General features: G+C 42.4%; 2 protein-coding genes across 4 annotated transcripts in view; one reads left to right on the top strand and one right to left on the bottom strand.

Moving 5' to 3' along the window:
- ATAD2 (ATPase family AAA domain containing 2) overlaps positions 1-14,183 on the bottom strand; it is a 29,841-nt gene extending 15,658 nt beyond the window's left edge. The window contains exons 1-14 of one of the 2 annotated variants that reach the window (XM_050317425.1): positions 13,860-14,183; positions 10,494-10,633; positions 9,925-9,974; positions 8,423-8,576; positions 7,292-7,388; positions 6,466-6,514; positions 6,018-6,134; positions 5,452-5,530; positions 4,549-4,641; positions 3,542-3,650; positions 3,209-3,324; positions 2,292-2,466; positions 1,595-1,683; positions 1,180-1,339 (exon numbers count right to left, since the gene is read on the bottom strand). In XM_050317425.1, coding sequence (XP_050173382.1) covers positions 1,180-1,339; positions 1,595-1,683; positions 2,292-2,466; positions 3,209-3,324; positions 3,542-3,650; positions 4,549-4,641; positions 5,452-5,530; positions 6,018-6,134; positions 6,466-6,514; positions 7,292-7,388; positions 8,423-8,576; positions 9,925-9,974; positions 10,494-10,633; positions 13,860-14,057 — 1,626 coding nt within the window. In that variant the 5' untranslated portion in view covers positions 14,058-14,183. The remainder of the gene's footprint in view (positions 1-1,179; positions 1,340-1,594; positions 1,684-2,291; positions 2,467-3,208; positions 3,325-3,541; positions 3,651-4,548; positions 4,642-5,451; positions 5,531-6,017; positions 6,135-6,465; positions 6,515-7,291; positions 7,389-8,422; positions 8,577-9,924; positions 9,975-10,493; positions 10,634-13,859) is intronic. The other variant, XM_050317434.1, reaches the window with a different exon arrangement.
- A 164-nt stretch (positions 14,184-14,347) lies between these two features.
- On the top strand, positions 14,348-26,571 carry NTAQ1 (N-terminal glutamine amidase 1). 2 transcript variants are annotated; one of them, XM_050314301.1, is made up of 6 exons: positions 14,348-14,506; positions 14,695-14,794; positions 15,499-15,549; positions 17,534-17,682; positions 18,007-18,131; positions 18,473-26,263. In XM_050314301.1, the coding sequence occupies exons 1-6, from the start codon at positions 14,433-14,435 to the stop codon at positions 18,697-18,699; spliced, it is 726 nt and encodes a 241-aa protein (XP_050170258.1). In that variant the 5' UTR covers positions 14,348-14,432; the 3' UTR covers positions 18,700-26,263. The 2 variants fall into 2 exon arrangements, with proteins under 2 accessions (XP_050170258.1, XP_050170267.1); XM_050314310.1 differs by lacking the exon at positions 18,473-26,263 and adding an exon at positions 26,270-26,571 and having other exon boundaries at positions 14,350-14,506.

Raw genomic sequence — 26,571 nt, 5'->3', positions numbered from 1 at the left:
TGAGACCAAATAATCCTGATGAAAAAATTGTAGTAAAAACCCCCAGACTTATGTGGAAAGAGATTTTTAAAAAAAAATTCTCTCAAATTCAGCAAAATTTCACAGTGACAATCTCATTAGTTCATCAAATCTGCTCTTCTGCCAGCTCATCCAAGGAAAACAGTACTAGCACTCCATTTCCAATTGCTACAGTAACTACCAAGAAGAACAATAATTATGACTCAAACGATTGTCACTCATCCAGATAACATCAAACGTTGCCTATCCCCATCTCTGATCTTAGCAAGACTTTCACTGAATTATTTAAGTATTTTCAAGTACACAGACCAATTATAGCAGATTTCTAGAATTCTTTCACAGTAGGAATTGTGTATTAGATCTGTTTTATGGCACCTTTTCTCCTGTTCCTGAGAGCAGACAAAAACTGGAGACAAATGTTTGTTTTAAATGCACTGTTTAGTGCACTTTTACTAGACTTCAGACCAATATGGTTTTTATCCTCTTTCCAAAAAGTGCTAAGAAAAAGAAATATCAGCTGAATTCAGAAAAAAACCAGAGTATTCCAGTTTTGCCCACTGCCCCCTCCAATATTTTTTGGTTGCTAAATACATGGGTTTTTTAATTGCTTAGCTATTGCCATTGAACTGAAAGCTTCCCAAGCCCTGCCCCTGTGCAGTGACTTCACCTTTTTTTCCAAGCCCTTATTACTAAATACCAGTGGAAATATCACATCCCAACATACTTCATTTGCTCCAGCACCAGCCTTGATCAAAGTTTTTGTTACCAAAAACGAGTTCTTGTCTGTACACAATTTCTTTCACTTTCACAGTGCTATAGCAGTACTTTGTAACTAATTTGCACATACATTCTTAAATATTTCAGTGACTAGTAGCACCCCATAACCCCATAGTCTTTGCTGGTCACCAAAAAGAAACCAAAACTAAAGCACTAACTGCCTTAAACTAACAGTAAGATGTTGCAATCATCTTACTGACAATATATTGAGTGCCAGGTCTGCCCTCCATGGTACAAGACAGTCTCTCCAGACAGCCGTCGTTTGTCCAAGTTGTACAACACTGACAGAGACTGTCACTGCTCCACAACACTGCCCTGTTACAGGGGTTGGGTTTTAAGATGGACTCTACCCCACTGGCATTAAGGTGGAGCTGAAGTTCTGACCTCTTTGTTTGGCAAGCTGAAGAGGAACTCTCGATCGAAACGTCCCGGTCGTCGCAAAGCAGGATCTATAGAATCCAGTCTGTTGGTGGCTCCAATCACCACAACCTCTCCTCTGCTCTCTAAGCCATCCATAAGGGCCAGAAGTGTCGATACAACAGAGCTAACAGAAAAGTACAATTTTCATTCAGCAGTTTAGTAAATCATCTTGAGTTCCACATAGATCAGGTAACACAGACCTTGTGTGCTGCTATCAAACTTAGCAAACGGTTTTTAATTAGTGTTTAAAAATAATCTGAAATTCAGTAGTACTGAGTTACTAGTCTTCAGGATAAATGAATGTGCCACATCAAGTTAAATAGGTTTTCTTTCCACAAAGATCAAGCAGCCTTCTACACAGATACAAAACATGTCCTACCTATGAACTTGGTCTTGTTTACTGGACCGTACAGGAGCAAGGCCATCGATCTCATCAAAGAAAATAATTGAAGGTCGCATCTGGTAGGCCTACAATGGAAGCATAGGAATAGTAACACCAGGAAAACTATTTGAGGGAGAAATGCAGGAACAACATTATGGTTGTAAAGTCACTGGAACTAGATTTTTGAGGCCAGCATCAGGGATCTCTACTAAGATCACCAAAGATGTTCATAAGAAGGCAGCAATTTATGTCAACCCATTGAGATTGGCCAACAGCAAAATCACACCAGCAGTTTTTACAGCTATTTAGCAACCACCAACAACAGAGCTGGGACTTAATTACAGGTTCTGGAAGCAACCTGTTTTACCAATTTAAATGATCATGCTTTTAGCCTGCCTCTGTTTCCCTCTGATCTAAAGCCACCACCTCTTGCCTCTTGAAGCCTTTTCGGGGGGGAGCTTTTGTAAGGCAAGGAGTGGCAGGTGTGTGTTGCTTTGCAAGGTTTTATTGATTTACTAACCTTTCACAATACATCTCAAGACTTCAAGTCCCTAAAAACCCCACTGACAAAGGAAACACTGACAATTCCATTTCAGTGGAAGGAGCTGACAAAACATGAAAAAGAATGAGTTCTTCTTGACCACGGAAAATTAGCTACAGCTCAGATAGAACACAGGGCATGTTTCAACCTTACCTGATCAAACAATAAACGAAGCTGTCGTTCTGATTCCCCAACCCATTTACTCAGGCAGTCGGCACCTTTTCTCATAAAAAAGGCTACTCTCCTGTCACCTTGGCTGCATTCATTAGCAAGTGCACGAGCAACCAGTGTCTTTCCAGTCCCTGGTGGACCATAGAATAGACAACCTCTGCAATTCAAAAAAAAAAAAAAAAAATTCCTGTAAGAAAAAACCATCATGGAAAAGTACCTGTTACAACATTCATCCCTAAAACATAGAACTATTCTTGCCTAAATAAAATATCCTTTCAATTGTTTGTAATATTTTTAAAGTTACTGAAAGGAAACTTTCCAAAGTCCTATTTCAATATACCATGCCTGAGTTTTGCTGACCAAGAAAACATAAAGCTAACAATTAAATCTCTCTAATTTAATTTCGTAACACAGAACTAATTTAGCCCTGTAAGAAGTGGACAGATTCTTATTTTAGCTCAAGCACAAAAACACTGCAAAGTTCTAGCTGCAAGTTCAATCAGTTGTAAAACTGATCCTGGAACTCTAGGAACAAAAACAGAGCTGGAGGAGAGACAACTGGACTTCCACAAAACAAACTGCAGTTCACTACCAATAGATAATTCCTTCCTGCTTACAAACTGATCAAGTCCACTTGCACATAGAACTCGGAAGAAAAACACTCCAACCCCCCCTTTTAAAGGCAACACACTTTTAAAGCAGTCTTGTCATGCAGTAAATCTCTGAACCTACATGTACACTGGATTCTATACATTTTTAAAAATTACTTTTTACTACTGCTAAAAAAAGCCTCATCAACACTGCTTAAAATTTTGAAGCATGGAAATATAATGATACCTCAGTTGAATATTTTCCTGAAAATTTATAGTTATATTATAGTTTTAAACAACATCTGTTACCTTGGAGGTTGAATTTTGAACCTCTCAAAGACTTCTGGATAAAGCAATGGAAAAACGACCATCTCTTTTAAAGCTGAAATGTGGTCAGAAAGACCACCCACGCCATCAAATCGTACCTAAAGATGAAATCAACAGAACACATTTTGTAGGTTAAAGAAAGTTGCAACCTCTGTAAGGTTCCATCAAGAATTAGATGTCAGCACAAAGGAAATGTTCATGCCAATTTTCAAATCTCTTGAAAGAAAACTGTAAGCCAAGGTAGGTGTAGACAGCCCATTACTGAAAGCTTTCATAAATACTGAAAACATCTCACAATGAAGTAAAAATGCTTACTGAACAATCTATTTTCACTGGATCAACATCAGCCAGACTTGTTCCAATTTTCATGCGGTCCTTGTGAGCTCCCTTTAAGTCACCTTTCCGAAAGTTGCCAGGAAGAGACCTGATTTGAAATAAAGAGAAAGCTGCTTTCTAAGTTATTACACAGATTTCTGATTTTTTAATGATAGCAAGTGAATGCAGACAGTCTTATAAATGAGCATAAACTTCCTGAATAGTTAAATATTTGTTTAACCTGTTTTACATTTACTGGTCATGAATAAATAAAGAAAAATGGTCACTCCAGACATTAAACTCAGTTGATTATTTTAACAGCTCTTAGCACTTAAAAATATCCATGCCAGTCAACAAAACACATATAGGAATACAAGCTTATTCTGTTATGTGTAGACCATGGACTGACACTGATTTGTGTGATGGAAGAAATTGCCTCCCCCAAGCACACTATTACCTTTCAAATTCTTTTAGCTTCTACACTTTATTAGTTACAGCCCAAGGCAATACTTGTTTCAGTGGGGATTAACATTATAAAGGCTGCCTGGCACTGCTGGTCTTTCCCAAGGCCTATGGAATGTGTGTGCCAGAAGACGTCTGAAAGATGTCAGGCTGAAAACTCATTTGTTAGAATTTTATTAAAATAGTTTTTCTAGAGCATTTGTTAAGTAACAAAACCTCCATCATTTTCTCTATTTTTAGCATTCTCTGTTATGGTGGCTTTCTTTATGAATCAACTACTGTAAAGCACAGGAACAGTAGAATTTTACACTAGGAAGTTACATCAAAGTGTTCCTACACCCATTCCCACCTAGAAATCAAACTGCTTATCAAAATCAATTGTGTAAATCCAGTTGCAGGGTCCAGTTACAGTTGGCAGCACCAACAGACAGGACTGCCAGGAATTACAAAGCATACAAGGTAAAGATGGCAACACTTCACAGTTAGGCAGATGTAAAGCCCTCCCAAGTAGACTCTTCCCTCCCCTATTCTCCACTTTCATTAACCTTCTTAAATTTCTGTTCTTCCGCTGCCTCTCAAAATCCTCTTCATCATCAGATGAGGAAGAGGAATCACTGCTGGGGACTGTGTGTCTCCGTCTGCAAACATTCAAACAAAGATGTGAAAAAAATTCAAATATACAGTAAGTAGTATCAAAGTTTAAAGTGAGATCTATTACATTTCCAGATCATTGTACTCCTTATGAATCTCATTTCAAAGTACATTATGTGATTTTCCTCGTGACAGCAAAATTTGATTTTCTCATGAACCAGCATGCAAAGAAAGTTCCTAACCAAGTTACTCCTTTTGTCTACTTACTCTCTCACACAGACTATAAACAGAGTTGCACTTAACATTATATATCTGCTCTGTGAAACATCAACCTTTTTAACTTATTCCAAAGAGAAACCAGAATCTGTATTCAGGTGATTAAAAAAAAAAATAAATCATTACATCCTTGAAACAGGTTCCCTCTTCTAACTAAATTGTCTTTGGTTTAGAAAAAATAATTTGTATCCTTCAAGATTAAATAGTCTATGTTTTTCAGAGGGAGATTCTGGCTTCAATTCCAGAAAAAACAAATTTCAGTTACACAGTCTCAGCCACAACCCACATCATCACCTTTTGAGTGACCTGAAAAAACTGCATTTTCAAATAAAATCTAATGGCTAGTAAAAAGGATGGGCTATAACCAGTGATACCATACTGTTAATAACCATATTAACAATACGGTTAATAATAATTATTAACCATATAATAATTAGCAACAACTAGACTATTAATAACCAGCAGTAACCATACTGTTAATCTCTAATTACCACCAGTCCAAAAACCCTTGAAAGCTTTATTCAGTCATGTGACTGACAGCACTACTGAGAAAGAAGAGCTACCACTAACTGTACACACACCTGTTCGTTCCTTTGCATGAGTCTCTCTGTCTGACAGGTGAAACCCGGTCTGAAAAATACATCTTACGTTGTCCTGGTTCTATTGAAAGTAGAGAATTTAGAATAATGTTACAAAAAAGTTTAAGAGAAAGTAGGATAGTGAAAGAGGCAGAGAATGGGATGTGTATCACCCATCTCTAAGTTGAGGGGAAGTTTCAAGAGTGGAGGGATGGTGATTTTTTTTTTTTTTTAATCAATGCACAATAAAAGTGAAAAAACACATACATGATATTAAGGAGAAATGAAAACCATAAGAGTAAGATCATCAAGTCTGTTCAATTACTATTCTTTCAAGGACATATAGATAATATTTTTCCTGAAAAACAATAATATGGATGCCGAATAGCAAAGAAATAGAATGTGCAGAGGATACAGGCATTTAATAAAATTCACTTGCAGGTAAGGAAAGACATTTAAATAGAAGTTGAGTGTGTGCAAGTGCATTTTCCTTTTAAAAAAAAACCCCACAACACTCTCACTTCCATGCAAGACATTAGTTCCCAAGAGAAGCTGTGCCTATAACCTACTTTGCAGTGGTGCTTGATAGCGCTCAACAGTTTTCCTCTGCCGAAAGGAGTAACGCTTCCGGGTGTCTCCACCGTCGTCTTCTTTTGCTTCACTTTCTTCTGATGAACCATCTGAACCTCAACAAAACATTAGACTGTTTAAGTTCTGCTGCAAATGGTAATAAATTCAAAGTGCACTACACAGCATGTATTCCCACGCGTCCACAACCTCTTATCTTGTGTTTTGGAAAAACACTGACTTTTTTTTCCCCTCTGAATACCTGTTCAGAGCTTACAACAGTACAGTCCTAGAGTCTGTGACTATGGCTTGTAATGTCAATAGCAGCACGGATTTCTTTAATAGATGAAAATTACCCAGAATTTTGCCCCATCTCCGTTGTTTAAGACAAGGTTTTTGGCTAGAGCATAGTCAGGAAAATTTAAAAACAGAACTAGCCTACAATGCTACCTTGATTATCAGCTGTTTCTTCGTCAGTCCGTTCCGTATCGAGGCTTTCCTAAATAAAAGAAACAAACACCAGTCCCAAATATGCAGAAAACCCTTGGGCATATTTGATGCCCATATAGTATCATTACCTAGGCACTCCATATACACAAAAGATTTAATTATTGTATGACAGGAGAGAAGAACATCATCATTCTGTCATCCAGGATTAATAACAAGGATTTCTGCTCTAAAATAGGAATTCAGATCCAAACAAAAACTTGTGAAAGTAGACCATGAAGATGTTTAAAAAACAAAGTGACTGCCATTCAAAATAACATTGGATTAACTTAATTTATAGAGCAAAATTAAGACAGAAGAAATATGATGGCTGTCTATCACTTTTAACAGTAGTTCCTCTCAGGATAGGATAGTTGAGCTCACAGGCAAGGTTGGCACAAGAACACACAGGTAAACCAGGTATCAGTGAATTCAGGTTTTAGTAAGATTTGAAGTGAAAATCCAAGCCCTGAAACAGCTGTTTGTAAACAGTGTCCAATCAAAAATCATAAGACAATTCACAAAGTGTAGCATAAGACATTTGTTGCTATCTTTCACTGCTACTTCTTGTCTTCTGAAGTTATTTCTTCCACCCTTACAGCACAGTTGTGGCATGACTGTAACAGTAAGATGTTAAATTGTATCATTATAGAGAAAAACAAGTGTTATTTTAGACCACTCTATGCTTTGGATGAAGGTTTTATTCTGCTGAAGTAAAACTACAACTAAATAATTTCCCTATGTGAAATACCCTACTAATACAAAACCAGCAAAAAAAATTAGTATCTACTTCTTCTGTATCGTGGAACACCTCCAGGTCTCCCATCCTTCGCTGTTTACGCATCTTCTCCATGTCATCCATTTTTTGCAAGACTGCTTCTGCAGTACTGAGATACAAAGTTGTCATATAAGAGCAAAAATAGGCAAGTACAAAAAAAACCCATTTAAAACAACACACGCAATCATCACGACATTTTAATATAGTGTGCACAAAGCAAGAGTCATTGACCCTTAGCCAAGCTTTTCTACAATACTTAAAAATTAGGTCAGATGTTTACTTTTTTACAGAATTAAGGACAAATGTTTGAGGATTTGCAAACATACACTGCTCAGGTTTATTTTCCTCTCTTGCTGAACACAGTAAAAAACCCAACCCCAGGAGGAAAAAAATGAATTCTGCAGATAGTAAGAGCAGATATTATGGCAAGTTTTCATAGTATTTAAGTTGCTCTGCACGATAATATTAAGTCACTTTTGGTTCACAGCCTTCTTCAGACAACAGGTTGCTTATTCTTCTCTAAACTGCAATTTAAGTTTTGCGTTGATTTTCCATGACTGTATATGCTAGAGAAACCACCCTACTGCTGCTACACTTCACAAACCTTTCAAGGAAAGCAGTATCTGTTTGGGCTTCACGGAGAGAATTATGCCACAGACAGACAGGCAGAAACAACAGGACTGCTTCACTCTGCCTGTATCCAACTTTCCTTAGCATCTTAAGCTAAATATACTCTAGGTCACAACAGAAACTGAGTGTTCTGGTTCACAGGAAAACACATAAACCCACACAACCTGTATGTACCAGACCAGGTTGCTCAAAGCCCCATCCAACCTGGTCTTGAAAACTTGCAGGGACGGGACATCCACAACTTCTCTGGGCAATCTGTTCCAGAGCCTCACCACCCTCCCAGTAAACAATTTCTTCCTAAAATCCAATCACTAGGATGTAACATATACATAGTGGTACGTAGGGAAGTCTCAGCCAAACCACTGAATGCATTTAGCTCTTGCTGCCAGGAGCAACAATACCTTTTTCTCTTGTCAAAAGGAGGAAGTCTCTAGCCAGTATTTTGCCACAGGACAAGGGGTTGCTAAAAAGGCTCATTGTAGCACCTTTGCAAGACGAGAGAAAACTACTTACTTCGTTACAAGTTTGTCAAACAAAACAGACTGATTTGCAGAAGTGTAACGGCTTTGCTGGAGTCTGCAGCTCCGGCGGACCTCCAAATCCCCATTTTCTTCATGGACTTGTTCTGCAGCTTTTGCCTCAGCTCTGGTCTTCAGTGTTCTGGTCACTGAAAAGCAATAATACGTAAAACTTTCTAGGAAGGAAAATATGTCAGTCCCTTTATTTCACTGTTGCTCTAGCAAAATGTAAAATCCCCTACCTTTAATCGATTTTTGCCTTTATTTACTGAATTAAAAGTTACTGTTGTGGTCACAGCATTCAACTTAAAGTCCTTATGTTTAAACTACCTTTTTAGAAGTGTGATTTATATAGCAGCTTCTTCATAGACTGGGAAGCCAGTATGATGAAAACAAACACCTAGCTTTTGTTCCATGCAGAAGGCAAATTTATTCCAGTTACTTCTCTCTGGAAAAGTAAAAACAACAACTACCTACCTCTAAAGTGTTTTTACTCCATTCACGTAAAATTGTATCTGTCTAAAAATTGCTTATGTGGAAGTCTCTAAAGAGGCATGTTTTTAGTACACTGTTTAAGCATGCATCTCTTCTATTTTCTGCGTTGTGACACAAAAGCCCTAGAAGATGAGAAATGCCTTGAGATAAACTCCCAGATACAAAAGAACTCAAAATGCTTGCTTGTTTTAAAAGAGACCTGCCCAGTATTTACCAGACAGCATCCTTTGCCACAGGTTTGATACTTGCACTATCATTAAAACAGTTAAAGAGCTCAGTGAGAGAGTAATAGATGTATCACCATGTTAGTTTAGACACAGGTGGGTTTGATCTCATCATCACCAACTATAAAACTATCTTTGAGCTCAGGAAGTAATATTTTACATTGCACAAGTAGAATTTGAGCTACTACACACAAAGTGCATTTTGGGTCCCTTCCCATGTTCAGCCTGGAGTCGGCAGGATGCTGCCAGGACCTAATGGATTTTTCCAGCTGCCACCAAGTCCACTTGTGTACTCAGCAAGGCAGTTCAGCTCCAAGGTAATTTGCTCAGCTTCAGGGACACCTTCCACGCCCATGGGTTTGTGCATCTCATGACTAAATTACTTCTAACTCACCTGTATTACGATACTGCAATTCCTTCCTACTTACAAGACAGATTTACACTTAACCTGTGTTCTACAGACTCTAGAAAACCCATGTCACAAAGGAAACCTGAGCTAAGGAACAGATTCTCTAATGCCTGAGAATTCAGGAATTCACACTGCATTCTTCCCAAGCCTGAAAGGAATTAATAACATCTCCTCCTATTTGCACCTACATCTTTTGATAGAACTCAGTGGAAATTGTTATCTTTGAGATATCTATTCTCATAACTTCAGTTGATTTTGGCTGATGAATTTAGAAGTTTTTGGGGCCAAGTTAAATGGACAGAGTGACCAAATGCAATCCTTCTCAGAAACTAGACTAAAAAAGAATCCTAAGGTGTTATCACTACTTACCTTCTTTATAGTTGTCTTTCTTTGCGTCTGATTTCGGCTTTGCCAGCTGCCTGCATTAAGAAAGAGGGCAGAGAAAAGGAGAACAGAATTGTTGTATTACAAGTACTGTATGGCAGTATTATATTGCATTGCATTGTACAGTCCCCCCTCAACACTGGGGAACTTCTCCAGGTTTATAATCTGGTGCTACATGTCATGCAAAGAAAAGCCTGTGGACCCCAGGGAGGATTCAGATCCCAAGTCTGCTGTGTACCATATGCACACAGTTCTCTAAGGACAGACATTTCCTAACTTGCTTGTCTGGATGTCTCAATAGGGCAAGTAATATCTCAGTAAGCAGTGGAGGAGAAACCTCAAAGGACAGATCGAGATACAATGCTTTGTATACAAGCTGAAAACTTTAACTAAGAAGAGTGATTCCAGTTCTAAGACACTGGCACTAACATACTCATGTTCCCCTGTGGATTTTTAGTTGTTGATTTATCTTGAGAAGACTCACTGTGCATTCTTTCACTTTTCCTTTTCACTGTATAAATTGAACAGAGAGTGAACACCCAGAAATACGATACCTCGAGAAGTGTCGGTTGACATTTTCACTCAATATTTCCATACTTTTGTCAAAGCTGGAGTCTGAACAGGGCGGCATGTTTTTTCTCATCGATCTTAAACAGTGTCCATTGAAACATTCAACACTGCCAGAGGAAAATTCCTAGGAAAAGAAGGACAAATGTATTTATGTAACCACATATATTGCCTCATTTGGGCAAGTTTATTCTCTTACACTCCTGACTCAAGAGTGATGTGACTGATTGTAGGTAAGCCTCAAACCACTTCTGCACCAAAAAGTAGCTCTCAGGAAAAAAAACCCCACACCAGATTTCGAAGGAAAAAAACCAACAAAACCTTTGATTTCAAACTTGGTACAGTGACCACAGTAACCAAAAGCTCACCTGTAACATGTAATTTTTCCACTCCTTTAAGAAGGGAGAAAAATTATATCATAAAAGAAGGAGGGGTTTGGGGCCAAACAACCCACAAAACAATAGGGAGTGAAGAAGCCTCTCTGCTTGGATTGGATCAGTTGAGGGACTGTGTTTCTCCTCTTCCCTGAAGGGATGCCTTTAGGTGAGCTTTGTGCCTCCCAACTGTTTTGGAGCAGACCCAGGAATACTCATTTAGATAGACAGACACACTGCTAATAGATCTGTCACTACTCCTTCTTAGCAGCACATACTAAGACTCTGCAGTTGTTGCATTTACCACCAGCAATTCAGGATCTGCTTTCCAGTTGCTTCAGTGAACAGGGCTAGTCACGAACCTGGACCATGTAAGTTCTTACTGAACTTGGCCGGGCTGACAGTGCCGAATTGGCTACAGTCAGAAATTAGACCCAGCTGCACCCAGCCCCTCTGATCTCTGAGGACCAGCTGGAATGCAAGGGGTTCGTTTTCTGCCAAATTTCTATATCTTTAATGCAACAGAAAAATGGCTTGTCCCGGGAGAGTTTTTCTCCTGTCTCTGTTCCATTTATAACAGCATTCAGAGGGACATAAAAAGAATTGCTTTGGGAGCATGGCATTTATCCACAGACAACCAAAGGGAACCAAAGATATGCTTCTTCATGGTTGTTGGTCTTATTTGCATTGGTGTTTCTGCAAGGAAGATGATACTACTGACTTTTACTATGTGAGGAAAGCTGTGATGACCATGGGAGGGGGCTTGTTCTGTTTACAACCCAAGGTTTCATTACAAATACACCAAACTAAATCTTACACTGAAAAGGGCAGAAAACAGACCAGATTCTTCTAGTTCTTCACACTAATGTTACCAAGAGGTAATTCCATTACTTGTTGATGGAGGTGATGACAGAAGAGTGAGGAAGGACTATATGAGGACTACAAGATGTGAGGAGGTTACACGGGGAGAAAATTACATGGACCAAAGCCCAAGTAGAATTTAATCTGGTTACTGCTGCAACAGACAACACAAAATGTTTTTACCAATACATTAGCAACAAAAGAAGGGCTAAGGAGAACCTCTATCCTTCACTTGATGCACAGGCAAACGTATGACAAAGTACAGGAAAAGGCAAAGATACTTTGCCCAGCTTGTAACAAAGACCGGCAGTCCTCAGGGTACCCAGTCCCCTGAGCTGGAAGACAGGGATGGGGAGCCCCATAATCCAGGAGGAAATGGTCAGTGACCTGCTACTTGGACACTCACAATTCTACAGGCCCTAATGGGATCCACCCAAGGGTGCTAAGGGAGCTGGCAGAACAGCTTGCCAAGTCGCTTTCACAGAATTATTAAGATTGGAAAGGACCTCCAAGACCATCAAGTCCAACCTTTGACCGATCACCACCTTGTCAACTAAACCCAGCACTAGGTAGCCACATCCACTCGTTTCTTGAACACTTTCAAGGATGGCTACTCCACCACTTCCCTGGGCAGCCTGTTCCAAGGCTTAACCACTCTTCCCACAAAAAAATTTCTTCCTGATGTCCAACAGGAACCTCCCCTGGCACATCTGGAGGCCTTATCCTCTTGTCCTGTCGGTAGTTGCCTGGGAGAAGAGGCTGACCCCTTACAACCTTCTTTCAGGTAGTTGTAGAGAGCGATAATGTCTCCCTGGAGCCTCCCTTTCTCCAGGGTAAACAACCCCAGCTCCCTCAGGTGCTCCTTACATAACTTACTTTCTAGACCCTTCTTGCCCTTCTCTGGATACATTCCTGCACCTCAGTTGCCCTTCTTGTTGTGAAGGCCAGAACTGGACAAAGCACATGAGGTGAGGCCTCACCAGTGCTGATTAAAGGGGGACAATCACTGCCCTGGTCCTGCTGGCCACACCATTTTCAATACAGGCCAGGAGGCCCAGACAAAAAGGGAACTCAGGAGTACACTGCCCTCAAATACAGGTCACCAGACAACAAGCTTGGTCAGCCCGGGGAATTACACCAGGGCTATAGACCTCGAGGGACAGCAGCCACTTTGGATCTCACTGGGAAACTCACTCATGAAACTTACTGAGACTGGAAACTTGGAAGAGGATGAACCCAGCAGATGTTGGTTTACCTTTCACTTTCTCCTGCACGCTCCTTACTGTGTGGATGCAATGAGCTGTATAACTGAAAATAACTACACAACAACATCAGAAAAAACTGCAAAAGCTGCCACCAGCAAGTCCTCACACATGAACGAGACAGGAAAGAGGTATTAAGGCTGGAACACGCAACCACCACCAGCATCATGACCTCTGTCAGCTAGGGCACTTCTACATTATCTCTGCAGTTAAAACCTCCAGCAGAGCCCAGCATTCTACAAATGAGGTAATGACTCAATGCCTCGAAGCATGGAATAGGTCTACAAAAAAGGGGGGGGGAGAAACCAAACCAATGAACAACGTTATAACCCGTTTCATAACAATGATTCTGCTTTTGTTTCAGGGATAAGTTTACATTTAGCTTCCTCATTCCTTTTCTCCACACTGAGAACACATGCCAGTTGTGCTATCTGCTTAACACTGCATAACCTTCCCCTCAGAGCAAAGGGGAGCTGCAGAGAAGAGCCTGACTTGAAAAGAGCAGAGTTTTAGCTTTTGAAGGCTATGTTAAAAACAGTGAACTTCTGAACATCTCAAAATGAGATGATTCGGTTATTAAAGTGGCGGCAGAGAGGCAGGTTTGTGTTCCCAGGGACCGGCTCTGAGGCCGCTGCCAAGGCCGGTGCCGAGCCCCCTTCAGCCGCGGGACGGCCGGGACGGGAGGGCCCGGCTGCTCCTGCACACGCACCCGGCCGCGGGCGCTTGGCCCAAACACGCCTTTTCCCCCTTTTTTCCCTCCGTGGGACCTGCTCCCCGCCGCTTCCCCAGCTCTCCCCACACCTCCAGGCCGCCCCCCCGGGCCAACAGTCCAGCGCTGCCCGGCCCCGGCACTCACGGCCTTCCCGGCTCTCCTGGACCCCGCGGCCTTGGCGGAGCCGGAGCGCGTCCAGACGCCGCGGCTGCTGAGGGCCGGGCCCTCCAGGGAGATGAAATCGGAGCTGGATTCCAGCAGGTCGAAGGGGGGCCGGCGGCAGCGGCTGTCGCGAGCGGCCATGCGTGCCGGGCGGGCGGCGCTGCTCCGCAGGACCACCATGGTGTGTGTGAGGGGGTGACGGACACAGGAGGGACCAGCCCCCGCCTGGCCTGGCCTGGCCTGGCCTGGGGCGGCCGCCGCTCCGCCGGCTCCTTCCCGCCCCGCTCTCCCTCCGGCCGCTACTGCCGGCGCGCGCGGCGGAAGGACACGGGGCGCGCAGCGGCTCCGCCTCGCGCGTTTGGCGCCCAAAAACTCGTATCGCTACGCCCGCCGAGCGCGAGGCGGGGCTCGCGCGGAGGCCCCGCCCTCCCGAGGGGTCCCCGCGGCCGCTCCCGCCGAGCGCGCGGGCCGGGCCGGGCAGGGATGGCGGCGGCGCCCTCAGGGCCGGCGTAGGGGCCGCCCCGCCGGGCCCAGCGCTGCCCGCTCGCACGGGCCATGGCGCGGCCCGCGGCCGCCTACGAGGCGGCGGTGCCGGCCCGCCCTGCCTGCACCTACACCAGCTGCTACTGGTAAGGAATGACGGGGACGGGGACCCCCGCACCCCGGGGAGGCGCTGGGGTGGCCGGAACCGCCGGCGGGAGTGGCGCGGCTGCCGGCTGGCCTCACGGCTCTCGCCTCTGCCCTCAGCTCGCTTCCTTGCACCACAAATAAAGCTGGAGGGGAAAAAAAAATATTTTTTTGTGTGTGTGTTTTGCAGCGAAGAAAATGTTTGGAAGCTTTGTGACTACATCAGGAGTCAGGATCGATACCCCTTAGAAGAGTTTTACGCTGTTTTCATATCCAATGACAGGAGGATGGTGAGTCAATGGGATGTGATCGGTCGGCCCTGGAGAGGCTCGGGCCTGCAGAGCGCAGCCCAGAGTAGGTGAGACGTGGCCGCAGCGATTCAGCCACAGCCCAGGGTAGGTGAGTGAGCCTTTAGCCCGGTCTCTTAGTGAAACACAGTCCAAACCCATGTTATAGATCACTTTGGCTCAGAGGTGTGCCATCCACACCACGTGAGGTATTTTAATTACGCACTGCATCAAGGACAGTGGGGAAGAGGCGTGGTGTCCCTGTGAGCTGTGGGGTAATTCTTCCCTGTAATCTGTCAATTTAGGAGAATGGTTATCTTTGTGGAATCACAGAGCCATTAATAACCATAAGGTTGGAGAAGACCTGTAAGATCAAGTCCAGCTGTTAACCAAGCACCACTGCATTCACCATGAAACCATATCCACAAGTGCTCCCTCCTCATGTCTTTTGGACACTTGGAATCACAATGGTGGTTTGGAATCACAATGGTGATTCCACCACTTCTCTGGACAGCCTATTCTAATGTGGCCCAGGATAGTATCTCAAACTCCATGCTTCTGAGGGACAAACTGGAGAAAATCTGACTGCAGCACAGATTTAAAGCGAGGAAGTTGATAGGTTAGCAAGGAACTAACTAATTTACCTGAAATTAATCTGTATTACTCTGAAAGATTTTATTCACTTCAGATTCACCTATAACTTGCAGATTCCCCTCTGGAAGCAGAAATCTGGACATGGAGATGAGCCCGTTGTCTGGGTAAGGCATTCGTTCTCTCTCAGTAATTTCGAGTTTGTGCCTCTGTAGTTGACAGCTGCAGGATCAGATACAGGTATCTTCACTGTGAGAAATTGTTCCATCTGAACGTAAAGGAACAGTTTTTTTGCTGTGAGGGTGATGGAGCACTGGAGCATGTTGCCCAGGGAGGTTGTGGAGTCTCCATCCTTGGAGATGTTTCGAAGCTGTCCAGACACAGTCCTGGGCAGCTGCCTCTAGGTATGCCTGCTGGAGCAACAGGTTGGACCAGATGACCTCCTGAAGTCCCTTCCAACCCCAACCATTGAATAGTTTTGTATTAATTTTTATTATTCTTTTACAAAAGATTTATAGATAGCTTAAATCTGGTGCTCCTTTGTACCATCTATCATAAATTAACAGCAAGATGGTAAAATCAACAGAAGACAAGTCTTACTTTGGTAAGAGTACAGATTAGTGAAAATTATTATCTGGGTATCGAGGCTGCCAGCTTTGTAGAATTATGAGTAGATGACTGTACTTGTAAGAAGTAAATGGTTGAAAATATTTATGTAGGCTTGCTAGATGACAGAAAACTATAAGCAATATATGTATTCTGGTGTCAGCAATTAAACTGACCCATAAATGGCGGCTTTGGAGTGTCATTTGATCAATTAATGTAATTCAGTGATTGCTGCTACAGAAGTCCTTGGTATCATTACAGAGTGCTTCCAGTTATCTGGCACAGAAAAAACTATTTCTTGTGGCAATTTCTATTTCTGAAATTCTGTGAAAGAATCTGCGGACTTCTGAAGTTCTCTGATTTCTGAATCATTCATTCTCTCCCAAAATGTTGGTCTTTTTGCAGTACAAAAAAAGATTTAGTTTAAAAAGAGATCCATGTGTAACAGAGATGACCTAAAAAGAAATAGGAGAGTCTGGAAAGGCCATGGCAGAATGTGGATTTCTCATAAAAATTCATGTATTGGAAGGTATTTTAACTTTGTTTCAATGGATTGTAGAATATGTAAGGCTTGTAGGTACTTTTTCTTATAAGTTTAAAGAGATTCTTTTAAATACTGCTGGATACAGTTGTAAATATTGGCTTGGTGAAGTATCTTGCCCAAATCCTTTTCATTCGAATCCCTTTGTGGTTTTAATATTTAAAGTGTTGAAAGACAGTGCTCCAAACCCTTTTTGTGAGTGGATTCAATGTAAACTTCAGTAAGCTGTTAACAGCTGCCCTCAGTTTAATTTTGGAAAACATCAGTGAACATACCTGACTCCTGACATAAGTAACTGCAGTGTCCCCAAACCTCCACCACACCTGTGTTTCTTAGAAGTTAAGGAATAAAACTGCACCCCATAACCCAGGTGTCAAGACAAAATAGTTCCTTTTAAAAAGTGTGCCATATGTGTTTTCTCCCTGCTTCAAGAGCTGCTACAGGAATTTGTCTTACTCCTGCAATCCTCTTGATCTGAGCTGTTTGCTGGTTCTTCAGGTGCTTCTGGCACTGAACACTCAGCATTCAAATTCACAGACTGTGTTACTGCAACAGGTACAAAATCTCTTACTAGAAGAGATCACTAGAAAATTTTAATGTAAAGCTATCATCATGTCTTACTGTGAGCTTTTGTTTAGGACTGGGTCTAAGACGAAAATCCTTGTCCCATTCAACTTCTGTGTTTTGGTGTGGAACACGAAAGAGATTTGCTGTCTTAGGAGTAAAGTACACTTTAGTTTAGCTGTCTAGGCTTAAATCAAAGGAGGCTGCAAAGAAATGGAGAAAATACCGGTGTCTGGAAAAGCATGATGAGCAAGACAAGTGTTAGAAAAATCTCTCTCCTGGTGCCAGAAATGTTACAGGCTCAATATTCAAGGACAGAAAGCAGGGTTTAAAAAATGGATCTGAACTTCTGCTTTTAGGAAACTTTTTTTTTTCCCCCACTCCTTTTCGAGTTTCTCGTTAATTGCTGTTTAACTAATAGCTATTGCCCTTCTTCCCAGGACTACCATGTTATTCTACTTCATGTTTCCAGCGGGGAGCAGAACTTCATTTATGATCTTGACACAGTGTTGCCATTTCCATGTCCTTTTGATGTGTACAGCGTGGAGGCCTTTCGGCTGGATGACAGCCTTCGTCCAGAATTTCACAGGTGATGACATAAAATACAAAGACTCTGAATGGTATTTTGTGAACTCGAGGTTTTCTTTGGATATGTGTAGTGACAGAGGGTTTTTTTTGGTTACTCCAGTAAAATAAATGCCCTGTGTTATTTTTCTAAAGCTCTTTACCTTAATCATCAAAAGCCCTTTTCTTTCCTACTGTAGTTTCTTGTTAACTGCTCGGTACAATATTGCCGATTTGTGTATTTAATGAAATTAATGCTTCTTAATGAGAGGAAAGCACTCTTGTTCTGAGTGACTAAAGCAGTATTGTATACACGCATCTTTTGATACAGTTTTGCATTTTCATTTAGAAAAATCAGAATGATTCGAGCAGATTTGTACTTGAAGACGTTTGCTTCAGACAGATCTCATATGAAGGATGCAAATGGGAAATGGCAGAAACCTCCTCCTCCATACCCTTGCATTGAAACTGCAGGTAAGCCCCCAGAACTCCTTATTCCTGCTTACAGCGTTGAATGACATAATCAAGGATGTACACCACAAATAAATATACTTCCATAACATCTGTCCAGCTAGCTGGGAAAAAATAGAGGTTAAAAACATTTGGCGCTCCCTTTTCTGGACGTGTAGTCTAACAGGCCTTCTGGCATTTACCGTTATCAAACATTAATTACTAATCTTCATAAACTGAGCAGAGAGTGAGAGGTAGGTAATACTGTTCTCTCATTACAGCAGGGGACTGAATCAAAGAGGCCAAATAACTTGCTTAGGGGTCACAAAGTGAATTTTTTACACACTGATTATACCATGCTCTAGCTCGCAGGTCCCATTCTGGCAGAGCAGATTATGCTGCCAGGAGGAAGTTTTCGGGCTCTGCTCAGCACGATGGCTTTGCCTGGATGAGATGTTTGAGATTTCTGTACCAGGTGAATGGACCTGAGGATTGCTTTAAGGCACGCTGGCAAGTTGGCAAGTTTTTCCATAAGCCTCTTTTGGGTGGTAGTCTAGCTAATGGCCTCTGGGCCAGGCAGAGAGAGAGGTAAAGATCTATTGCCATCTATTCTATAGAACTGCTTAAACCATTCTTATCACACAGCACTTGAGCTTATTCTAATCATGTGCTTGGCAAGCTGACTAACATTTGGCACGTGCTTGTTTGTTCTCTCATTTTCTTCCAGGGAAAGCGCGGTGTAGTTTTGCTTTGGAAGAGTTTTCATGTTACCCCTCTGCATGTTTGGTTTTGCCACTTTTTTAATAATGCAGTACTGCTACATGCTTATATTAGAGAAGGCAGAGGCAAAGAAACGTATTTTGTGTTTAGGTCTGAGTGTATTGCAGTTTTAAGTTGCTGAGAAGTTAACTCTCAGTCTTTACTTTGGCTTCTAGGGAAGCTTGATGTTGCACACGAGAGTAGAAATGAACTGTGAGAGTGAGCAGGAGCACAGTCTTAGTTATGAAATTTCAGGTGTTTTCTTGACAATCCAGTCTATGATGTGCCTTAAATTCTAGGTCTTGGTTGTTATGTTCAGTAGAGTTTTATGCAAAGGTGGTGTAGGGAGCGTAGAATGCCTGAACTACAGTGGATGGTTCACTGTTAGCTGAAGCCTCCTAGGGGCTGAGAACTTTTTGCCTGTGGAAACGTTGTTGTGATAATTGAGAGATAATGAAAGTGTGAGAAATATAGGTGAGGACAGGCCCGGAAAGTGAAAAAGTTCTACTGAAATCGAAAGAGTAAAAGCCATTTACTGGTAGATAGTAAGTTACAGAATGACTCAAACAGTTGCAGATGTGTACATGTACCTGTAGCTCGAGTGAATGACTCCATAGTTGCAAACCCTGTAACTCTTGCTCTTTCCTGTCTTGTTTGGCTGAGCTTTATCTCACTGAGGAGCAGCAGCCACAGGTCTCAGCCAACCTCCAGACTGTCTCTGTGATGCTGCTAGATAGTGAAAGATACATAGCTCTTCCTTTCTCTTATGTGTTAGTTCTTTGCTCTGTATCTTGCCATGCTGAAGGAAACATCCATAGGTCACCCAGTCAAACACCTAATCAAAACAGAGGTTCCTCAGGGCTCTGTCCAGTGTAGTCTTGAATACCTCCAGGGATGGCAATTCCACCACCTTTCTGGATAGCCTGTTCCAATCTTTGATGACTATTGTGGTAAATAAATAAAAATTCCTAATACATAATCTGAATTTCCCATGTTCCAACCTGCTTTTTTAACTTGTCCTCTTGCCAGGCTCCTCCAAGAAGGCTCTGGCTTCATCTTCTTCGTATCCTCTGATCAGGTAGATGTAGGCAGCAGTAATGTTCCCCCTTTGTCTTCTCTTTTTAAGACTAAACAGACCCAGTTCTCTCAGCCTCTCCTTGAATATAATGTTGTCCTGCCCCAAAAAACTTGATGTTCTTCTTTTGGGCTCACTCCAGTATGTCCATGTTTTGGGTTTTTTTTGTACTGAGGAGCTCCAAATGGACACAGTGTTCCAGCTCTGGGTTCATAGCCTCTGGTCTCCTGGTCAGGTGGCTGAAAGAAACCTGTTACCCTGCACCCACTGAAGGTGGAAGGTGATTCACTAGGGAATTTCAAGGCCTGAGTCAGAACAGGGATAGATTGTCCCATATTTAGGATGTCTAGTTCAAGTTGTCTTTCATTTACTACCAGCTCCTCCCGCTTTATTTTTTGTCTCCCCTTGGTATTCACTGGGGATACCTTATTATGGTGTGTGCTTCAATGTGCACGGTGCTGTAAGTCTGCAAGGAGTCCGGGTTTAACTGCGATGTCTCAGCACAGTTTTATCAGGCATAAAAGTGCCTTATTTTTAACTTGTTGGAGAAGTGGGTGGTAGACCTTTTGTTATCATAGAAGAGCCTGGGGTATTAATATTCATGTCCGTGCCAAATTCCATTGCAGATAACTGTTTTCTCCCCGCCGTTTCACTTCGATAGAGTGCTCTGCTTTCCATGTTGATTTGTGTTTGTGTAAGATTAAATTGCTTGCATATTTCACATTAGAGGTGACTGCGGTTTAATGGCTGACAGAATTGACCCAATATTGTTTTAATACCAATTTATTTCTGAGGCACATTTGTATCAGAGTGGTTTGTTTTGGTTTGGTTTTATTGCTTTCATTTAGAGTAGCCAAATTCCTACTCTCTTGAGAAGATGTAAGGTTTTTAAATCACTTCTGTTTCTTAATGTCTTTTTTGATGTTTGTGTCATTTGACCCTGGCTGGTTGCCAGATGCCCACCAAAGCTTCTCAATCACTCTCCTCCTCAGCTGGACAAGGGAGAGAAAATATAATGAAAGACTCATGAGTTGCGATAAGGATGGGGAGAGATTACTCAGTCACTCACTGATTACTGTCACTGGCAAAACAGACTTGACTTGGAGAAATTAATTGAATTAGTTGAATCAAAATCAGAGCCTCAAAATCTATACCTCCTCCCTCCCCCCTCAGCACAGGGAGATGGAAAATGGGGTTACAGTCAGTTCATCACATGTTGTTTCTGCCACTGGTTTTTCTTCAGGAAGAGGAGTCCTTCTCCTGCTCCATTGTGTAGCCTTTCAGGAGACAGTCCTCCGTGAACTTCTCCAATGTGAGTCCATCCCATGGGCTGCAGTTCTTCACAAACTGCTCCAGCAGGGGTCCCTTTCCACAGGGTGCATTCCTTCAGGAACAGGCTGCTCCAGTGTGGGGCCACCATGGGGTCACAAGTCTTGCCAGCAAACCTGCTCCAGCGTGGAGTCCTCTCTCCATGGGTCTGCAGGTGCTCCAGCACAGGCTTCCCACTGGGTCACAGCCTTCTCTCAGGCATCCACCTGCGCCAGCGTGAGGCTCCTCCATGGGCTGCAGGGGCACAGCTGCTTCACCACAGTCTTCACCATGGGCTGCAGGGGAATTTCTGCTCCAGTGCCTGGAGGACCACCTCCCCCTCCTCCTTCAATGACCTTGGTGTCTGCAGAGTTGTTTCTGGCACAGATTCTCGCTCTGGTCTTCTCTGGCCACAATTACACCTGTGGAAGAGCTTTTTTTTCCGTCTTAAATATATTATCCCAGAGGTGCCAGTACCTCAGCCTTCGACGGCAGTGGGTCCATCCCAGAGCCGGCTGGCACTGGCTCTGTAGGACCTGGGGGAAACTTCTGGCAACTTCTCAGAGAAGCCACCGATGTAGCCCTCCCGCTTCCAGAACTTTTGGAATTGAATTGAGGAACCTCTGTCAGTGACCAATTAAGCACTTTTCCTACTACTAACTCAAAGGGATTAAATCTTAAAACTGTATTTGTCCCGCTCATGGGGTTGCAAAATTTGTTTAAAAACATTTTTTAAACACAAACAACCCCAGTCCAACCAATGAACGGAAGAAACCCTCCCTCAAACTCCTCAGTATCTCCTCAGAACTCACATGCTAAGCATTAGCCTTTTGGAACTGGCTCTGCTCTAGCCATTTCCCAGAGCTAGGCCTCTCTATTTATTACTGGTATTGCTCTGGCCTCTGTTCTGCTCTGTTGCCATGTGTGCCAGGAGAAGCTGGCTAACCTAACTGGGTGCTTGGTGCTTTCTCACCCTGCCCTGTCCTCAAAGCAGCTCTGCTGCAATAATCATACCTGAGCTGCAGCAGATTCCCCCCATCCCACCTGATTGCAGTGACCTCCTGTTGAAAGAAAACAGGGTATTTTGTTCAAATAGTGAAAATTAAGAAAATGTGATTTGGTGCACAGATTCATTATTCCAGGGCTGATGAGCCCAGCCTGGGGTTTTCTTTTAAATCTTCTTTCTGCAAATTAATGAGGTCTGATTCTGCTTAGTTTATGAGTCGTGATGAGATCAGCCCTCCTTACTGCAAGCCCGTGTAAAATACAGCCTGCACAGTGCATTTCAGAATTACTCAGAACAGATGGCCGTCAGCTTACAGACAACTGTTAGCAGCAGCTCTAGCACTGAAAAGCATTGGTTTGAGTTTCAGCTCTCCCAAGGTGTTTGGTAGCACACTCACAGGATTGATTTATAAAGACTTTTTGTTCTTTATATTATTATTAAAATCCCTGGTAGTCAATAATGATGGGGTTTTACTTCGGTTGGGTTTTTTTGTGGGTAGGACAGCTGAGAAATTCTGGAGGCATTGTGTATTACACATGTATGTAACAGGAAAGCTGCTAGACAAGAGGCCAGGGCAGATGTCTGCAGTTGCTTTCTGTATCTTCTCTCTGAGAGATGATGGTGGGATCATAGTGAAAGTGAAAAGGAAAGCACTGATACTGGTAGAAGTAGCTCCTCTGCACTTAATGGGAACCTTCTGCTGCTCTCATTTGAGAATAAAACTCTGGTCTGTTAAGTTAGGTCCTTACTTCATAAGCTTTTGTGGAAGTAATGAATCAAGTTGGATAGAGGCAATAAAGACACATCTAAGGATAGAAGTATTTAAATTCCCAGAGTGGCTTATTGAAATTAGTGTGAAAGATAATTTAAAGTGATGAGCTGTGTTTTACACCGAGATCAACCAGGAATGGTTTGCACAGTCAGTTGTATCTCAGCCTTGGGGACAGCACCCTCCAGCTGAGTGTGGGAAGAGTCTGTCTGACTCATCTCCCTGCTCAGACAGGGGAAAGGGATCTGCAGAGAACTGTAGACACCTACACGAGTCTGTGAAGAGCCCAAGTTTCTAAGTATTTTAGGTGCCCCCAAGGTGAGGCATCAGCAGAACTGACCTTGGAGGCTTTGTTCCAGACTTCCCCGCTTCCAGCAGCCCTTGGGCAGCTGTCGTTACGCTGAGTTAGTCCAAGGTCTGTGAGCCAAGCTGAGGCTTGGCTGAAACGTTGCTTTCTAACTACTGTTGGCAGAAGCCACAAGTATCATGGCTAACAATGCCACAGGATAGTGCGTGGCCTTTTATTTTGTCCTTGCTCTGGGTAAAAGTGTCAGACTTGATTTAAGCAAAAGTAGAATTATTCAGGAATCCCAGAATTCGCCAGATAGGTCTTTTTGATGGGATGTGTGTAACTAAGTATATTTGGGAAAAGAGATAGATGAGCTCTAAGCATACACAAATGCAAGCTAGTGTAATAGCCACAGCACCTGAGGAGAACTGCAACTGTAACATAAATCTTAAAAAAAATAATTGTGCTGCTCTTGATCTTGTGAAAATGTTATATAACACATGCTCCTTGCTTTTGTGGAGAAATCCTCTTGGTGTGTCAACTGTAGTATCCAGAGGTCTCTTTTGTAAATTCTGATGTTCATCACTGTGCATCACTAACGTTCATCTTCATCTGCTTAGGGAAGAGGACTTTGTGGTGTTTTCATGCATTTTTGCCGAGCTGTTTTCTGAAGCTGTAAGGTGTAACCTGACAGGCACGGCCTTCAGATAGAGCCCATGAGAGAGGAGCGGCATAGAGGGACTGTTATTGCATGAATAAAACGGGAGAGGTCTCATTAAGTTTTTCCCTATGGATATCTCCCGTGCTGCTCCAGTGCCATCTACTGACTGGTTCTTAGGCCATTGCTCTTCACAGGAATGGGCTTGTTTGCTTTGGTAAAACAATATTTCCTTTCTAATGGACTTCTCTGATGGACTGCGTTATGCTCTGCCACAATCCTTCTGAATTTAAGAGAATATTTCATTTCTTACAGGCATTGTGACAGCAACTTTGAAGTTGCTAACAGATCTGTGTTTGTAACTACTGAACAGTCCCCTTTGGACTGCTTTACCAGTCACAGAAAAGTTCTATGAAATTATTCTACTATGCTTGTGCACATAAAGCAGAGAATTATTTATTTATTAATCTTAAAGTATATGAAGACTCACATTACTTAAAACAACACCATCTGTGAGGAAAAGTCAAGTTCCAAGCTTGGAACTGGAAAACAGACTTACCAGTCTACCCCCAAGCAAGAGCTGTTATCCACTGCTAATTGTGCTTGAGCTAGGACAGCAAATTGCTGAGCTTGTATTTTAAATTCCCACACAGTCAGGCAGAAACTGTGCATGTGCTGCCAGACTCACTTCAGCAGTAGGACAATGGCTGGACATAAGGATTTTCCATATGCAAAGTTCAAACAGGTTAACAATAAAAGTTTTAGAGGCCAGACCTCAAAAGGGGTGAGAGTGAATAGTCAAATCACAGAGCTGTGCTGTAGTGTAGATGTGGTGCAAACAGAGGCCTTTGGGGGCTGGATTATGGCTGGGGCCCTGGGTCTGGGATTCCCAAGTCTGGGATTCCTGAACATCATCTTCCCTTCCTTGTTTATGCCGTCCATAATGATAAGCCTAATTACACAAGCTTTTTGCAGATGAAGCAAATTCCATCCTTTGGATTTTATAATCTGTTCATTAGAGCCTCCTCTTGTTTGGTTCTTAATCCTTAAATGCACACATCCATGTTAAAATAAATACTTAATACAGTGGGAAAGCTGTTTACAGTAAATCTGTAAAGTAAAGCTGTAACAGTGGCTTTACCACTCTGTTCCTTAAACTCATTCTCTTCCAGTTTTCTTTTAATGGGCATTTAAAAAGATGATTTGCACACATCATCAGTGAGAACGTAAAACAACAAGCCTTCAGATGTTTGTAGTCAGAGCTGAACCTCTGACCAGCGTGGTTCTGAGTCAGCAAGGCTTATACCAGGCCAGCTCCAGAAAAAGGATGTATAAGGCACCTAAACCCAAAACTTCATACAAGCACTTTCCAGTGTGCTCTCTGGGATCCACGAATAGGACAGAATGGTTTCTACCTCTACTGCAGGGGACAGAGCAGATTAAACTCCTGTCAAAGAGCAGTCATGGTTATTTTTCTCTTGAAATCATGTCAGTTAAACTTTTCCCCCTCTGACTTCTATTTTTGTTCAGGATTCACAAAAAATAAATTGAAGTATTTGCCCCTAGCCTAGGTTTATGCCTTCCTTTGCCTGAGCATCCCTCTAGGCTATGGGCTGTGTGAGGTCAGATATTTCCTCCCCTCTGCATACTCTGGCCTCACAGTGGGCTGGTGCACAGCAAGGACAAAGTTTGGGGCTGGAGAGAAAGCAAATACTGTAATCTGGGAGTAACAAATTGTAGGTTTGACAAGGGGCTTGTCAATTCTAAGAGACAATAAGCAAATCCCAGTTATGACTGCTGTTGTTCCTCTGTGGTCAGTGTAAAACTTGACTCCATTAACTTTAGTTCAGAACTTAGGAGAGGGAATAGTGTCTTCCCTGATTTTGAGTAATCCCATTTGTGTGAATGCAGGAAGACTATGAGCACCTGTTGCATTGCAGTTCCCTGTGTTGGTTGTTATTTGCGCTCCAGTTCTGTGACACTGCTTGGCCCTTCTAGGCTGCTGATGTAGGGAAAAATCTGACCCTTTCCTACATATAGTGGTTTCTAATGACTGAGGATGCTTACTGATCTGTAATGTGATTATTGCCATGGGCAGAAAGAGGAATCGGGGCAAAAGCAACATTTCAGAGACTGGAGATAGAAGGTTTTGTAACACCATACAATTTGCAGAATACCTTTCCATAGTGAGCTGAACTATCAAAGAGGAGTTTGGGGCATTTTCTTGATAAATGTATACCTGTGCTACAGAACCTGTATCAGGAACTTAAATATTTCCCTTTTCTGGTCCTTTTTTAGACTCCAAGATGAACTTGGATGATTTCATCAGTATGAATCCCAATGTGGGATGGGGCTCAGTGTTCCCCCTTCCAGACTTTGTGCATCGATTTGGCAGACAGACTGATTACAGCTACTCCTTGGAAGAACAGTGAAGTGAACAAAGAAGTTCTCCCTGCTTCTGTTTTGAGTGGATGTGTTTTGTTTTGCTGCTCTTACATTGTGTTTATGGTTTACATTTCTGTACATGGAATAAGTACTTGGAAAAATAGAATACCCAGTCAGAAATATCATGAACCGAATAAAAACTTTTATTTTGATTA

The sequence above is a fragment of the Myiozetetes cayanensis genome, unplaced genomic scaffold (assembly GCF_022539395.1).
Source record: "Myiozetetes cayanensis isolate MyiCay16 unplaced genomic scaffold, myiCay2020 scf1, whole genome shotgun sequence".
In the NCBI taxonomy this organism is placed as follows: Eukaryota; Metazoa; Chordata; class Aves; order Passeriformes; family Tyrannidae; genus Myiozetetes; species Myiozetetes cayanensis.
Note: the sequence above shows the minus strand (reverse complement) of the source record. Positions and strands in the feature narration are given on the sequence as shown.

Bases quoted from the DNA above. Each gene is read 5' to 3' on its own strand.
- NTAQ1 (XM_050314301.1), top strand. From the start codon at position 14,433: ATGGCGCGGCCCGCGGCCGCCTACGAGGCGGCGGTGCCGGCCCGCCCT. The intron at 14,507-14,694 runs GTAAGGAATGAC...TGTGTTTTGCAG, and splicing joins ACCTACACCAGCTGCTACTG to CGAAGAAAATGTTTGGAAGC. The intron at 14,795-15,498 runs GTGAGTCAATGG...TATAACTTGCAG, and splicing joins TATCCAATGACAGGAGGATG to ATTCCCCTCTGGAAGCAGAA.